Here is a 17,278-nt window from a genome sequence, read left to right as displayed (position 1 = left end):
AGGTGTTTTAGCAGGAAGCAGGCCCCCAGATGAAAACTGCCGACTGCGGGCATATAGACCCCAGACTGCTTGAAGCCTGGAGGTTGATGACGCTCCAAACTTCACCTCCATGCCAACCAATCCAAGAACTGAGCACAAGCTGCTCAGGCACCCTGTGGCCTCCTCCCTCACACTGCCTTTAAAACCCCTTCCCAGAAAGTCCTCGGGGAATTGACACTCTTTTCCACCTTCTCCCTCGTGCACAAGCTATCCTTTCAATAAAAAGCTTCGTTTGCCTAAGAGTCTTGTGGGAGCAATATTCGTTTCTATGGTATTGCTGTCCAAGAATCTGGAGAGGGCCCGATAACAGAACCAAGGAAGCAGCCCAGCTGGGAGACGAGAGGGAGTGGTAGGGACTGTGGCAGCCAAACAACATGTGGGACAAGGCTGGCTTTACTAGACCTCCTAGTTTTTTGAGAAAACCTAAAATCCTGGCTATTCTTTGTTAAATCTTTTATTTTTAACTGTTGGTAACTAATTCACAGTGCCATTAAAACTTAGGAAAGGGCTTCCCTGGTGGCGCAGTGGTTGAGAGTCCGCCTGCCAATGCAGGGGACACAGGTTCGTGCCCCGGTCCGGGAAGATGCCACATGCCGCAGAGCGGCTGGGCCCGTGAGCCATGGCCGCTGAGCCTGCGCACCTGGAGCCTGTGCTCCGCAACGGGAGAGGCCACAGCAGTGAGAGGCCCGTGTACCGCAAAAAAACAAAAAACTTAGGAACGCAAATAAAGCACATGTACAGGCTGAATCAGGAACAGAAACAGCCTGATTACATCCCCCCGCTTGCTCTGTTCTCCAGGAACCGTGGGGAATCTCCGAGGATACCCAGGCAACCACACAGAGTCCACCGCCGGGACGCGGGAGGTACATCTCAGCCTGCTCACTGAGCCATGCGGTGACTCCCCTTTCATGCTGCCCAGCTTAGGGAAGAGAGATCTGTATAACTCAGACCTGATGATTCCTTCCAAACTCCCATTCTTTCACCGGATTTCCTGTCTCCCAAGCAGCCTGTCAGTGTGCCTTGTATTCACTGTCAAAACTTCTACCGTCTGCAGTTGGTTCTGCCTTCTAGGGCTTGGAGAAGTAGCTCTGAATAAGGAGAGTGTAATAACCTTGAATATTCAATGCTGAGGGCCCCAGGCCAGTCCTTCATCCTCTGCCAGCCTCCCATCTAGCATCTGACAGTTCGCCGATGGTCCCCAGAAGAATCAAAGTAGAGACACACCCTGTCTCTCAGGAGACAGGACCCAACCAGAGGGCGGAGGTGAAAAGTAGCAGACAGAATCACTATTCCGGATGAACTGAAAAAATTGGGGGTTAAGATGCTGTTGCTCCTGGGGAGTAGCAGAACTCCAACAAAAAGACATGTGGCACTGGGATGCAGCTGAAAAGGGCCTTGGGGACAGGACCAAAGTGACAATAATGCCAGCAGCTACCTGTGGCCAGGAGGAATCTAAACCCAGGAAGTGAGGACACCTAGTGTCTCTCTGTGGCTAAGGAACTTAGAATCTCGTTTGTATCTAAAATGTTTTCTTATCTTATTGTTTTTTCCACTGTTGTGTCATTGCAATCCCAGGAAAGATCTAAGTTAGCTTCTAGGAGTGTGTACAGAAGGGTCAGGAAGGATTCAGAACATACAATACCAGCATAAATACCACCTCACCCCCACCCCCCAGTCCAACCCAGAGCTGGGAACTTCTGAGGCTGCCAAAGGGGAGACAAGAAGTCAGACAGGCTCAGGGGCTTCCGAGCAGCCCTGTTCCCCTCAGGGGCAGCCAAGGAGACAAAGAATCGAAAATGACATCACAAGATGCCCGAATCCCTGAGTCACCACTTGAAGAAGAGCTGCCACAGAAAGCAGCTCCCATCAGATTTTTACAAGCAAGAAATAAATCTTCATTGTGTTGAGCCACTGAGATCTGGGGTTTGCTTGTTACTGCAGCACAGCCTAACATTACCCTTAGGCAAGCGCCTAGAAGGGTGGGTGGTTTTGGAATGGGTATTATTACTCAAACTCAAGGAAAGCATCTGGGTGGCAGTGTGATTTAGATGGGGAAAAAATAAGCATCATATTGATGGAAACAGACTCTGGAAGTAGTTCATCCTGATTCATATTCCAAGTCTACCCCTTACTGTTTGTGTAATCCTTCTAAGTCTCGGTTTCCTCATCTTTAAAATACAGCTCACCAGGACCTCCCTGGTGGCTCAGTGGTTAACAATCCGCCTGCCAGTGCAGGGGACACAGGTTCGATCCCTGGCCTGGGAAGATCCCACGTGCTGAGGAGCAATTAAGCCCGTGTGCCACAACTACTGAGCCTGTGCTCTACAGCCCGCGAGCCACAACTACTGAGCCTGCGTGCCTAGAGCCTGTGCTCTGCAACAAGAGAAGCCACTGCAATGAGAAGCCCGTGCACCTCAACGCAGACCCGACTCACTACAACCAGAGATCCTGCGTGCAGCAACGAAGATCCAACACAGCCAAAAATAAATTAATTTAAAAATAATAATAATAAATAAATAAAATACAGCTAACTTCTATAGACCTCAAAAGATTGCTACGAGATTTAAATGGGATGATCCATATAAGGTATGAAGTGCAGTGAATGCCTGACACTTAGTAAGAACGTAAGTCTTAGCTATTCCTCATCTAGCGATGCTTTGGGGCCTCACATGCCAAAGCCTAATCAAAGCTGAACATGGAAATGAGTCAAGAAAAAGTTGAAGGTTATCACTCGTTGTCACACTGCATAATCTTGCCATTTAAAAGAACACTTGAGGGGGCTTCCCTCGTGGCGCAGTGGTTGAGAATCTGCCTGCTAATGCAGGGGACACGGGTTCGAGCCCTGGTCTGGGAGGATCCCACATGCCGTGGAGCAACTAGGCCCGTGAGCCACAACTACTGAGCCTGCGCGTCTGGAGCCTGTGCTACACAACAAGAGAGGCCGCGATAGTGAGAGGTCCGCGCACAGCGATGAAGAGTGGCCCCCACTTGCCACAACTAGAGAAAGCCCTCGCACAGAAATGAAGACCCAACACAGCAAAAATAAATTAATTAATTAATAAACTCCTACCCCCACATCTTCTTTTTAAAAAAAAAAACATTTGAAAGCCCAGTAAGGAAACAAACCACCTTCACAAAGGTTGTATTGGGGAGTTGGAGGAAGTGATCCTCCACCTCCAATACACAAATGCACTAGGGCAGGGACCTATTCACCATCCCCTTTCCTCTTCCACTGCACACAGCTAACCTAGTTCCCAGCCTCCCCGCTAGAACCCAGCTCTGTAGAGCAGAATGTAGGAGCAAAGGCCACTCTATCCTGGTCCATAGGATCTTCCTATGAGCAATCCTCCAGGCATGATGACCTTACAAGCCACATGTGAACCAATGGAGCCTGGGACCCCGAGTCACTGCTTAGAGGACAGGTGTCCACTGATCAGGAGACCCATTTGCACTAAGGTTAGCAGAAAATAAACTTCCTTCAAGTTTGAGTCATTACATACTTTTGGATTTGCTCACTGCAGTAGTTAGAAACTCTTGTTGTCTAATAATTTCTCGAAAATTTTCTTTTAAAAAAATTTTTAATTTTTAAAATTTATTTATTTTTGGCTGCATTGGGTTTTTGTTGCTGTGCGCGGGCTTTCTCTAGTTGCCGCGAATGCGGGGCAACTCTTCGTTGTGGTGCGCAGGCTTCTCATTGCAGTGGCTTCTCTTGTTGCAGAGCATGGGCTCTAGGCATGCGGGCTTCAGTAGTTGTGGCACACAGGCTCTAGAGTACAGGTTCAGTAGTTGTGGCACAAGGGCTCAGTAGTTGTAGCTTGCAGGCTCTAGAGCGCAGGCTCAGTAGTTGTGGCACACGGGCTTAGTTGCTCCGTGGCATGTGGGATCTTCTCAGACCAGGGCTCAAACCCATGTCCGCTGCATTGGCTGGCGGACTCTTAACCACTGCGCCACCAGGGAAGCCCTGTTGAATATTTTCTAATTCAAGTACTTATGTTGGAAAAAAAAAAAAAAAAATCACACCTATAAAGGGCAGGGTTTTCATTTTGTTTTGTCAAGGTAAGTTATAGTTATGTATATAAACAATAGGAACCGACTTTGATTCATTTATTCCAAACATCTCAGTCACTCCAAACAAGGAGATAGTTTAAGTTGTTCTGCCTGCTCCCTCCCTGATCACCGGGGTCTATCACTTCCTGAGAACACTCTCTAAAATCTATTAATGTAGAAAACAGTGCTGTGTCTGGCAGGCAGGAAAACAAATGAGCTATCATCATTGTATCTTTATGCAACCTTGTAACAATTTATTTCTTCGCAGGCAGAGGGAGGACAGAGCTGGATTATCCTTCATCAAATTTAACACCTTAGCCAGGTTCCCTCCCAGCACCCAGATATGACCTCCCTAGGCCTTTCTTTAGGCTCAGTTCCCGCTGATCCATTCCCCCATCCTTGAATACCCAAGAGAAGGGCAGCTGGTCACTCACCCAATGCACGGGTTGGTCTGGTACCTCGGTGCCGTGTAGGAGAAAGGAGAGATGTTCTTGTCTACAAAGGACCCAAACCCCAAGCGGAAGTTGCTGGTGAGCTTCCTCATCTCCTCGGCAAGCTTGGTGCCCAGGCTCCGTATGTTGTCCAAGTCATCCTTCATGGACAGAGAGAGGTCCATCAGGTAGTACAAGTCCACTGGATAATCCTCCACCTGTCGAACCTGCAGCTGGAAGGTAGTCTTGTCACCTGTGCCAACCGAGAGACCGTGCGTGTTAGAGGTCATTCAATTCGCTGGGGCTGAAGGGATGGGTTTTGCTTTCAAAGCTGGCCCACCTCTGACTTTACTTTAGTGACTGTGTGCCTCTCAGAAGACATCTCTTCCACTCTGGAAACAGAGTGACCGAAGGGAATATGGGCGCTGAGGATGCAGCTCTAGGTTCTCCTTTCACACACAGGCCTCAGCATTTTTTAAGGAAACTCTTTAAGAACCAATCTCCTTAGTAGTGTTCTGTTTTCTCAGCAAAAAGGATGCTTAGGTAATTGGTGGACGGTGCACCAGACAATTCCACAGACACAAATTGGGCGAAAGTAGCCCACCAAGCACATACCAACTTCAGAGAAAGGACTGGCCAAGACGGGAACGTGGCCAGGAGACCGTAAAGGTGATGTGAAACAGGACACAGGAAAGAAATTAACAAAAGAAGGGTACAGACATTAGTAAGAACTGAGGTGGGGAAGAGAGATGTGCAAGGCAAGGGAGACTGGGAAAACAAAGACGGTTACTTAAAATACCCCCAGAGGGCAAAAATGTTTATGCTTATGCCGGGCCACCTATTTCTATCTCCCTAGCTATTTATCAAACAGCATATCTGATATCACAAACACAAATCATTATTATCATAAATTATATGTATAAATATAGGAAGACGTGTTCCAAACTTTAGCACCATCGACAAGAAAAAGAAGAAACAGAAAGGAAACACTACTAGATTTGCCTACAGCTACAAGAAAGAGAAAATAACTTTTGGTTCTATAATAAGCAGTCAACAGCCAAAGGGAAAAGAAATTGATTCAGAGGAAAAGAACAATGAAAAAAAAAGGCAGTTTCTGGCAGGCGTGGCCTCTGCAAGCTAGCCCCACATGGTATGCAGAAAGGCCCAAACCAAGTCAGCGCAGTAACTGGAGGACGCGTGCCAGGACAATGATCCTTCGTCATTCATGATCTCTAAAAACACACTGTTCAGAAACAACTTCAAGTCGTGAATTTTACCAGGTGATCCTATCTGCCCTCAGGCTCGTTAGCCTCACAGGCACCAAGAGATGTCCTTGAACTCTTCGGACAGAACTGTCTACACACACTTGAAACCTGGACGTCCTTTGTGTGTTCAAAGGTGCAATGGCGAAGGTGGCCTCGCTCCCGCACGAGGGTCCACACCTCATCTGCCCGCGGTCACGTCTCAGAGGCGTCCATCTTTCACCTCAAGATGACAACCAGCGAGCCGAAGCCTTCTTGAACTTGCAGGATAGGGAACCCAGGGCTCTGTGCTCCCCGCACCTCCTCCCACCCCAGACGAGGCATACTTAGTTCATTAACAAGATCTCAGTCCAAGTTCCAGCTCTGCCCCTCAACTAGCGGGGCAACCCGAGCCTCCATTTCCTTAACTGTAAACTGGCAATAACAACAGCACGACAGCATGAAGGCTGTGAAGCACTCATGTGGGAAGGAGGGTTCTGTAAGCAGTGAAGGCCTGCCCAGACGAAGTATGATTATTATAATTACCATGGTAGCCTGAGTGTCAGAGCCAAGCCTGCTTCCCCCGACTTGTCCTTACATGTGCTGCTCTAGCCTGATGATGGATGTAGTTTGGGTTGCCTGTTGGTACGAGCCTATTTTTAAAAGCCACTGGAGCCTGACTCAAACAGAGGAATGTTCGAGATTTCTTCCAGAATGAATTCCGGACTGCTACAATAGCTGTCTCTGGTTCCCATGTCCCGGCACAGGGCCCCTCCCATCCCGGGATGCCACATCGTAGTGGGGGAGGGGCGGGAGGGCCTGCGATCCTGTCCCCTCTGTCCAATCCCATGGCCTCTTTACGAGGTCTCCTGTATTTTGTTACTTGTGCCCTTCCCCCAAGTTTCCAGGTATACCTTCTTTAATCCAGAATCCACTTCCACCTTTTGCGGGATTACGAGCAATTACAGATGAACACTTTAGGACCAGGAAACAGGGAACTAGCTTGGATTCAGGGAGGCTGGAAGGCACCCATGGGAGGGAAGTGGACATTAGCCTCAGAAAGCAAGAGCTGGGCTGGAATCCGGACCTTGTCACCAAGAGCTCAAGGCCTCAGGCTCCTTTCAACTTGCTGCTCAGTTTCTGGATCAGTAAAATGGGGAGGATGCTAATTATTGTGGGTATTGAGGAGACAGCATATATAAACACCATACAAATGCTTGTACACAAGAGAAACTTCGGCCTCAGTTCCCCTGAAAGTCAATTATTAAAGCAATTTCCTGTGGAGCTAAAAAGAGAGACAGAACATTCTGCCAAAAACTTGAGTGTGAATGGCTAACGGCCTTGGGTATTATATTTAACTCCAAATTTTCCAGACATGAAGGCAAAGAGGGAAACGAGATGTGGTACATAGGTCTCTTTGTATACTAAGGGGTTATCTATTCTGAAGTAAGAAATCTCTTGTCATTAAATTCTAAGAGAAATTGATCACTATAACACACACACACCTCCCCATAGGGAGGCTGCAAATGGTTAAATATATATATATATATATTTCTCTCCCAGTTTTCCAAGAAGGGAGGGGTATAAGAAAAGGGGTAATATCATTAATGTTTGGAATGAGGGTTTATGGCTACCTTATCTATGCTGGATTTTAAATGCTACAAACTCCTCAGTGGGCCTTGGCAATAACTGAATGTTCTGTCAGTGTAATAGGGAAGAACCTTATTATTCTACTACAAGTTAATCACTAAAGGGATGTTGCCTATAAGATTAAATTATACGTACTGACCCATCTCTGGGAACCCTGCCTCCCAGGTAATGAGCATTAAGCTAAAATACCTTTGTTTAGCTCACAGGAAACATCCTGACCAGGCCTACCTGTGATTAGCCGCAAGAAGGAAGAAATTAACACATCCCCTTCCAAGTCTGGCAGGAACCAGGCCCTTACCCACCTCCCCTGTTAGTATTAAAGAAGCCAGAATTCTAACTCAGGGAAGATGGTTCTTTAAGCTGCTAGTCTACCATCTCCTCGGTCTGCTGGCTTTCCAGATACAGTTGCTATTCCTTGCCCCAGCAACTCGCCTCTCAATTTACTGGCCTGTTATGCCGTGAGCAGTACGAGCTTGGACTCAGTTACATCAGCAGATTTTGGAGGGACTGACATTTCTGGACCAGTTCTCAGCAAGGGTGCTAAGCACGGGAATTAAGCTACAGTGCCGCAACTCCCCCACCGAGGGAGCCCCCGTGGTTAGCTGACTGAAGGTGAAACTGCTGCTGCACGCCAGGGGCGCCCTATGCTGGGAGAGGGTCTGGGGCATGTTCTCCATCTTTGGGTACACTTCTGGAACCATGCACACTCAACAATACCTCCAGCCACCCAGTTCTGCACCACCCGAGACTTTTTTTTTTTATCATAACGACAACATTTCCTTTTTTTCGTTTTTTTAAATTTATTTTTGGCTGTGTTGGGTCTTCATTCCTGCGTGCAGGCTTTGTCTAGTTGTGGTGAGCAGGGGCTACTCTTCATTGCAGTGCATGGGCTTCTCATTGCAGTGGCTTCTCTTGTTGCGGAGCAGGGGCTCTAGGCGTGTGGGCTTCAGTAGTTGCAGCACACGGGCTCAGTAGTTGTGGCTTGCGGGCTCTAGAGCACAGGCTCAGTAGTTGTGGAGCATGGGCTCAGTTGGTCCGCGGCATGTGGGATCTTCCCGGAGCAGGGATCAAACCCGTGTCCCCTGCATTGGCAGGCGGCTTCTCAACCACTGTGCCACCAGGGAAGACCCCACCCGAGACTTTAAACCAGTCGCCACCTCTCGTGAGTCCAGGAGAGTGAGAGCCGGGCTCACCTTCACTGTGGACACTTGATCTGTGACAGTCTCTGGTGACACCACCCAGCCCACGTATCCCCCTCCTCCCTCTCCATATAAGACCCCCTTACAGGGACTTCCCTCGTGGCGCGGTGGTTAAGAATCTGCACAGGGGACACGGGTTTTAGCCCTGGTCCAGGAAGATCCCACATGCTGCGGAGCAACTAAGCCCATGAGCCACAACTACTGAGCCTGCACTCTAGAGCCCATGCGCCACGACTACTGAGCCCATGAGCCACAACTACTGAGCCCACGAGCCACAACTACTGAGCCCACGAGCCACAACTACTGAAGTCCGTGCGCCTAGAGCCCGTGCTCCACAACAAAGAGAAGCCACCACAATGAGAAGCCCACACACCGCAATGAAGAGTAGCCCCTGCTTGCTGCAACTAGAGAAAGCCCGCGTGCAGCAACGAAGACCCAACACAGCCAAAAATAAATAAACAAATTTATTTAAAAAAAAAAAAAGATCCCCTTACAGGCTCATCTCCTCCTGTGGCTGCAGCCCTCCTGTCTGGAACCATCCCCCATAACCCCCGCCTCAGGACAAGCAGCAGGATCAGAGAAATAGGATAAAGCAAACCCCAAAGAAAACCTGATCAGGGACTTCCCCGGTGGGCCAGTAGTAAAGAAACCGCCTCACAATGCAGGGGACGGGAGTTCAATTCCTGGTTGAGGGAACTAAGATCCCACATGCTGCGGGGCAACAAGCCCATGCGCCACAACTACTGAGCTCGCGGGCCTCAATTAGAGAGCCCGTGTGCCACAAACTACAGAGCCCAAGCGCTCTGGAGTCCACGTGCCACAACTAGAGAGAAGCCCACACACAACGAAGAGCCTGCGCACTGCAACGAAAGATCCTGCATGCCTCAAAGAAGATCCCACATGCTGCAGCTAAGACCCGACATAGCCAAATAAATAAATATTTAAAAAAAAGAAGAAGAGAAAAGCTGATCACCTCACATCTGTGAGGAGGAAGCTTCTCCTGCAAGCAGCCCCTCCCACGTCCTGCTGGTTTTTCCTGCTTCCAACACACCCAGCCCCAGCTGTATTTCACAAAGAATTCCTGCCACTGCTGGGTTCCTAAGTGTAGATTCTCCCACCATAATCAATAGCAACCAGCATTCCCTCTGAAATGTATTTTTAAAGGTTTCTTCTGTCTTCCCTTCAATAAAAAGTGAAAAGTGAGCTTTTCCTTAGGAACATAAACCAGATGACAAACATTACCAGAAAATGAAAGTAGAGAATTCTAGCAACAACTTTTGGGTTTTTTAAGATTGATTTTTGTTCAAATATTAAGACAAAGTAGTGTCTCAACAAATAAATACTCCTGCTATCCCCAATATAAGTAGTTTTTTGATTCCCTAGAATTATACTTCTGTGCTAGAAATTGAAAGAAACATTAAAATCAGCTGTTAAAAATGGACTACAGGGCTTCCCTAGTGGCGCAGTGGTTGAGAGTCCGCCTGCCGATGCAGGGGAGACGGGTTCGTGCCCCGGTCCGGGAAGATCCCACATGCCGCGGAGCGGCTGGGCCCGTGAGCCATGGCCGCTGAGCCTGCGCGTCCGGAGCCTGTGCTCCGCAACGGGAGAGGCCACAACAGTGAGAGGCCCACGTACCGCAAAAAAAAAAAAAGGACTACAGCTGAGCAGGGAATTAGGGGCCTAGTGCACAACTTATAAGACTTATCATCCAGCTCTCTGTTCACTACAGCAGAAGGCAATTAGTACCCGGAATTAAATCCAGACCCAGAAGCAAAGAACTACCTCACTGGCCGCCCTGCTGTACCAAACACCACTCCCCACCTCAGAATTCTGACACTTGACAGATGGAACCATCAGGAGAGTTACTGGCCTTCACAGTGTCTGACCCCAAGCAATTAGGGCTTGGCACTTCTAGTTTCCTTGAAATAATCTTATCTTAGTTCAGGCTGCTATAACAAGTACCATGGACTAAGTGGCTTACAAACAACAGAAATTTATTTCTCACAGTTATAAAGGCTGTAAGTCCAAGATCAGGCCAGCGTGGTCAGGTTCTGGCGAGAGCCCTCTTCTGGGTTTCACACTACAGACTTCTTGCCGAAGGGGGGAAGCACCCTCCAGGGTCTTGAGGGTTTTTGGGTTTTGTTTTGATAGCACTAATCCCATTCATGAGGGCTCCACCCCATGACCTCTCAAAGGCCCCCCCCTTCATTTCCTAATACCATCACATTGGGAGTCAGCTAGAATTTCAACATATTCAGTCTATAGCAAAGCACTATCCATCCATCATCAAGTCTTTTTAAGTGTGCATTGTCAGTCTGGGTAGTAGAAGCAATACCTAAGTCAGGTACTTGCCATCTCCAACCAGAACGTAGGAGAGGGGAGAAAAGCAGCATAGATGAGGGCTGGCAGGAAGCCCATATCAAAAGCAACCAATCACCTGCAGTTTAGTCAACAGTATGATACCCAGGTCAATTTCCTGGCTTTGATTACAAACTCTGGTTATCATTGGGAAAAGCTGAGAAGGGTACACAAGAACTCTCTGTAATTTTTGCAACTTCTTGCAACTCTAAAATTACTTCAAAATAAAACATTAAAAAAAATGTTTAACCTACCAATCAGAGGTCACTTTTTAACAGGCTAAGGGACTGAGGCAAATAAAGGCTTAAGTAAACCTTTTCTAACTGCTCCACCTCTAGCTTTTTACCATTTCAATATGCTTTAAAGTTTACGTCCTTTCGTAAGGATTTTATACCCTTTGTTAAGGTTTTTTTAAGATTGTTATCCTGACATACAGTTTCCAGGACTGGAAACAAAATGGAAAACATGATCTTGTGTTTATACAAAATCTTGCTTAAAGTTTGGCAGTTCCTGAAAAAGTTAAACATAGAATTACCATATGATCCAGCAATTCCACTCCTAGCTATATAATCAAGATTATTGAAAACATATGTCCACACAAAAACGTGTACATAAGTGTTCACTGCAGCATTAGTCATAATTGTCCCAAAGTGGAAACAGCCCAAATACCCATCCACTAAAACGTGGTGTATCTATAAATATACAATGGAACATTATTTGGCCATAAAAAGGAATGAAGTCCTGATACATGCTACAACATCAATGAATCTTAAAAACATTTTGCTTAAGTGAAAGAAGCCAGACATAAGAGACAACATATTATATGATTTAAATGAAATGTCCAGAGTTAGCAAAACCTCAGAGATAGAAAACAGATTAGTGGATGTCAGGGGCCGAAAATGGCGTGGAGGCAGAGGATAGGAGTGACTATTAACGGGTACAGGGTTTCTTTTCGAGGTGATGAAAATGTTCTGGAATTAGATAGTGGTGATGTTGTAACCACCTTGCAAGTACACTACAAACCACTGAATTGTATACGTCAAAATGGTGAATTTTACAGTATGTGAATTACAGCTCAACTTAGAAAAAAACAAAGCAAAACAAAAAATTCTGCTTAAAGTAGAGGAAAACTTTTCTTTCTTTTTTTTCCAGGCTTATCCCAGAACACTTAACTTTGCCTTGGTGAAGTACCTCACATATTGTACTGAAGCTTGTCCTTGACTAGTCTGGCATGAGGCTAGTAAAGTGCTACACTTCATTCAACAAATACCTATTATGAGGTATTGGGGAGCAGGGCAAAGGAGGAGACAGGAAAGCGTTCCTAAAAATACACAATGGAAAAACCAATCGTTACGTACCTGAATGCCTTCCTGAGTCACGGGGGTGTTGCCCTGAAGTAAGTACCCGCTTGGTAAACTGAAAATGTTGTTAATGGCAACAGACCATTCTCCCCTTTCCCCAAATAAATATCTGCGGTTTGACTGTCCTTCTCTTTATAATTACTGAAATTTTCAAAATGTGAAGAGGCATCATTGGCTTCAAGCGTTTCTATATTTGAGAAACATGTTCACAAGGTTCTAGACCTCTAGGAATTCAGCTTATCATCTGATCTCCTCCTAAGTCTTCATCTCTACAGACTGAAACGCCCTCAGAGCTTGGGTACGTCTTCACAAGGCAGCCAGCCCCTCCTTCACCTTGACGGCCACAGCAAAGGGCTCTCCATCACCGTACCTTCCGCAGGACCAGAGCTGCACACAGCACTCGCATCACGATTTTGTATAAACACAGGATCATGTTTCCCATTTATTTCCAATACTGGAAACTGAATCATAATGCTTAGCGAGAGATTTGACTATACCAAATAAGACTGATTTCTTTCTTTAATCGAGTATACGTTAAGCTTCATGCATAAATAAGCATTGTGCATAAACTTCATGAGAACTTTGAGAACTCTGCCCAAGGAGGGTGCCCTCAATCAAGTCACTTCTTTGGGGGCTGTTTTAAAAGCCAGTTGATAAGTCAAAGCAAACAGTCTCTCTGCCTCAGAGCCACACCTGAATTCTGATTTTGAAAACTGGAATTGAAACTGTGACATCTCTGATTCTGTGTTGACCTCCAACTCTTCCCTAAATTAAATCTACCCTAAAGAATAAGGATTTGCCACCATGAAGAATGTTTCTTGGAGAGAGCACCACAGGCTCAGAGTAATTCTAGATGAGCAGTTGCAAAAGTAAAAACCTCCCTCGCTGATGACCCTCAAACTCTAACTCTTCTGGACGTGTTAATTTTGGTCCTTGTTTCCAAAAATTAAGTGAAAACAGTATACAATAATAAATACATTGTTAGTATATGAGAAATATGAACACATATACAAAGACAGAAGATCTAGTAAGAATGAAAAATAGTGTTAAAGTGAAGGACTTTAAGAATTTTCTTGAAGTGACTGTTACGCCGTTAGGTTAAAAAGGAAAACACACCCTTGATGTTAGTTGTAACCATTCTTATCATACACTGTGTTCTGATATATTAATAGTCTACAACAACGCCTATGTCCCCTTCTAGGTCAGAGCCCTTGACCCTGAGCCTGACTCCACGTAGGGAGAGGCAGTCATCTTCCCCCCGGAGGATACCATCGGACATTGGCTCACAGAAAGCTTCCTCTTCTCTACCCACTCACACAGCTTTGTAAGGGCTCCCTTCTCTCTCTCAACTTGAAATCTCACTAAACAAAAGGCGAAGTGTCCCTTCCAGTGAGATGACTTGTGAAAACAGTTACTTCAGCTAATCCCAGCACTAATCCCTGGGCCATCCAGCAGTTTATGCTGCTCTACGCCACTTACACCCTTTTTCCGTTTCTTATTTCCAAGACAATTCAATAAGCAAAATACAACAGTTCTCAAACACACAGTGACTCAGAGTTCTTTCTAATGACAACAAGAAGAACAGGCAACACTAAGAGCTTAAGACGTGCAGGGCTGTGCTAGACCCATTTCTGAGACATGAGAATCTCTACCCATATCTAGACGTGGCTGACTCCAAAATCTGCATCTTGGCCATTACTCTTTGAAAACAATAATTAAAAGCTCTTCAAGTGCATTTATACAAAAAGTCTCATTTAAGCCTCTGAACAGGGCTGTGAGGAATGAAGGTGACAGAGACCCTGAGACGCTAAGGAGTAGAGCAGGTTGCCCAGGACCCCTCAGCTAGGCACAGAGCCAGAACCAGAACCTAGGACGGCCAACTAGATCCCTCATCTTCCCACTGACCCAGCCGCCCTGTCTAAACAAACCACCTGGAAATAGTTATTGCCAGTGGTTTCCTAGACAATGAGAAAGAAGAAAAGGCTAAAAATCAACGGGATTTGGGAAAAAAGCTGCCTTCTCTCAACAATGTGATACTTTCTCATTTGGCCACATTCACATCCTCCCTTGACATCGCAAGGGACCACATTCACATCCTCCCTTGACATCGCAAGGGACCTCACAAAAGTGGTGAGCTAGAAACAACCATGAGCTGTGCGACCACAAAGACTCGATATTGAGTCAGGTTCGCTGCTCTGACCGGGAGCCCTTGAGCACACAGCTCCTCAGGTGTAAAGTTACATCAGCTACCTTCGGGTAGGTCAAGTAACAGGCACAGAGTAGGTGTGCAAAAACTGTCAGTTCCCTTATACCACAATCAACTCCAGGGCTGGCAGAGGCTCCAGGGTCACAAAAAAAAAAAAATCTCTACTCTGCAAGTTCGTCCCTTCAGAATGTCACTGATTCAAATGGAATTTGCTGACAGGAAAAAATACTTTCTCCTGGCAGTAGTACGTTCCCTGAGAAACTTGCATTAACTAGGGAGTAAACATACCAGCATCCTCCCACGAAAAACAAGAACATTATTCACAGTAGTCAAAAGGTGGAAACAATCCAAGAGCCCGTCGATGGGTGAATGGATAAACAAAATGTGTCTATACGTACAATGGAGGATTACTCAGCTTGAAAAGGAAGGAAATACTGGCACGTGCTACGTCATGGATGAGACGGACAAATATATATGAGTCCACTTCTATGAGGTACCTGGAGTAATCAGATTCACAGAGACAGAAAGCGGAAGGGCGGTTGCCGGGGGCTGGTGGGGGAGGGAGTGAGGGGTTAGTGTCTAATTGGTACAGAGTTTCAGTTTGGGATAAGAAAACAGTTCTGGAAATGGAGAGTGGTGATGGCTAGACAACACGGTGAGTATACTTAACGCCACTGAACTACACACTTAGAAATGGTTAAAATGGTAAATGGTACGTTACATATATTTTACAATTTTTTAAAATAGCAAAGATACTCTGATCATCCCCAAAGGCCCTGGACTCTGCTTCCTGGGGTCTGGGCCACACCTCACCACTGCCCCCTCCCTGGCCCGGCTCATCTTTCCACCATCTTGAACAGGTCCACCCCAAGGGCACTCACCGGGCCGCAGGTTCACCGTGACCTCCTGCGGCGTCATCTGGATGACGTCTGACCCCGCGGGGCTGGAGCCCTTGCTGCTGAGAGGCAGGCTCCGAAGGACCTGGGTGCTGCTGACCGGACTCTCAAACTCGCCGCCACAGCCGTTCCTGACCAGGTTTGCCTTGAAGTCGCACCGGGAGGTGACCGACCGCAGGCTGCCGAAGTCCTGGAGGTGTGGAAACAGGGGAGGAGGGCAGGAGGCGGTCAGAGCAGCTCCAGGACACCTCAGGCTGTAGTCTCATCACCACCCTGCGACCTGAGACCCTCTACATTCCATTTCCTAAAAGCGGACAAAACAAAAACTCCGCCAAGTGCCTCACCAAGCATCATGAGGATTAAGTGAGGTGTCGGATGTGAAAGCATTTTGCAAGGTGTAAACACGCACAGTAAAAATGTTTGGTCTCGTTATTTTAATGGTCAAAAACGCTCCTTTAAAAAAATGTGCCTGTCTACACGATAAGCAGGAGAAAATAACTGATATGGTCAAAAGTTGCATCACTAAAAATTTTTGAAAGATACCATATAAGTGGCCAAGTAGTCATCACTCAGACAATCAAGAGTTAACTTCTGAGCTGTTCCCTCATCTAGCATATGCAGGCACAAGCATTCTGGAGAGCGATGCGGTACCTTTTGAGCCCTTGGTCCCCTCCTAGGAATTTATCACCAGAAAATTATCAAAAGGAAAGCAAAACTCTATAAGATATATACTGCATGTTCCTCAGAAGAGCACAATCATAAACTTGAGCCAAAATCCCTAAACCAGAAGGAAAACATGGTTTATCACCTCAATAGATGGTACAGCCATCACAAATAGTTATGAAGACTAAGCAGAAATTTCAAAACATTAAGGAAAAAAAATCAGAAAATAGAGTGGTATCTGCATCAGGATGCCAAAGAAAAATTAAAAATTAAGATAGTTGAGGTGCTAGGGGAGAGGGAATAAAATGATATTTTTCTTTTTCTCTTTACTGTTGTTTAAACAATAAAGCCACATTGATAAGAAAAATCTTTCTTTTCTTCAGTTGGATTTAGGAGAAGGCTGTGCACCAGGATGACCCACCCTAGTCTGGGGCACTAGGAGTTTGGGCCATTTACTTTAAAATGAAATTATATACTTTGTTAGAAAGTAGGATACCTGTAAGCAGTGATTGTTTTCCTGTAAGGAGGTTTTCAATGGCAAAGCAAACCCATTCACTGCTGGATGTAGAGAAGAAGATCCTCTCTTCCAGCTGGTTGCACTGGAGCAATGGCTGGAGGAGTTAGATGCTCCCTCTTCCTCCCGCCACTGTAAACACTTTGCCAAAGCGCCTCAGATGAGTCAAGAGTCCGCTGACCGCAGAGGGACTCGCCTACCCCCTTCATCATGGTCTAGGATGCCCCAAGACCAGTCAGTGCCCACTGGGGCCTTTGCAAGGTTCAAGACCAAGAAGTCAAGAAGACTCTGCAGTATTTTTAAGTAAAACCAGATGTGTTGTTCTGGGCCTCTGTGATTTTGGTTTTTCGTTTGCTTATACCTGAATTTTTTTTTTTTAATTTTGTCTATTGAACTCTTGACATGACGGGAGATCTTGCATGTCAACAACCTCGGGACTGCACCGTAAATATAAATGGCTCCACAGACACTTGTGGAACAGGGTGAGAACAATGATTATTGTAGAAATTACAAGATTCCAAAGCTGAGGTTTCTAAACTGGGTTCCGAACAGTCTAGCTTGGCTCTGAGGAAGCAGTAAAAACCTCCCAGGAATAGCAGAAAGGAGAGGTAACTTCCTGAGGGCCTTACAGGTATGAGACTGCTGTCTTGAGCTGTGTGAAGCACAGGGTGAA

At 46.3% G+C, this 17,278-nt stretch overlaps 1 protein-coding gene across 3 annotated transcripts in view; it reads right to left on the bottom strand.

Annotated features, from left to right (window-relative positions):
• Positions 1-17,278, bottom strand: part of ITGB5 (integrin subunit beta 5) — a 111,754-nt gene that overhangs the window by 76,184 nt on the left and 18,292 nt on the right. For all 3 annotated transcript variants that reach the window (XR_014296773.1, XM_082654816.1, XM_082654817.1), the window contains exons 3-4: positions 15,414-15,618; positions 4,521-4,770 (exon numbers count right to left, since the gene is read on the bottom strand). Coding sequence is in view for 2 of the 3 variants with exons in the window: in XM_082654816.1 (XP_082510942.1) it covers positions 4,521-4,770; positions 15,414-15,618 (455 nt within the window). In the remaining variant the exon portion in view is untranslated. The remainder of the gene's footprint in view (positions 1-4,520; positions 4,771-15,413; positions 15,619-17,278) is intronic.

This window comes from Grampus griseus (genome assembly GCF_964374135.1).
Source record: "Grampus griseus genome assembly, chromosome: 5".
Taxonomy (NCBI): domain Eukaryota; kingdom Metazoa; phylum Chordata; class Mammalia; order Artiodactyla; family Delphinidae; genus Grampus; species Grampus griseus.
The sequence above is the reverse complement of the archived record's forward strand: the minus strand, read 5'-3'. Positions and strand labels throughout refer to the sequence as shown.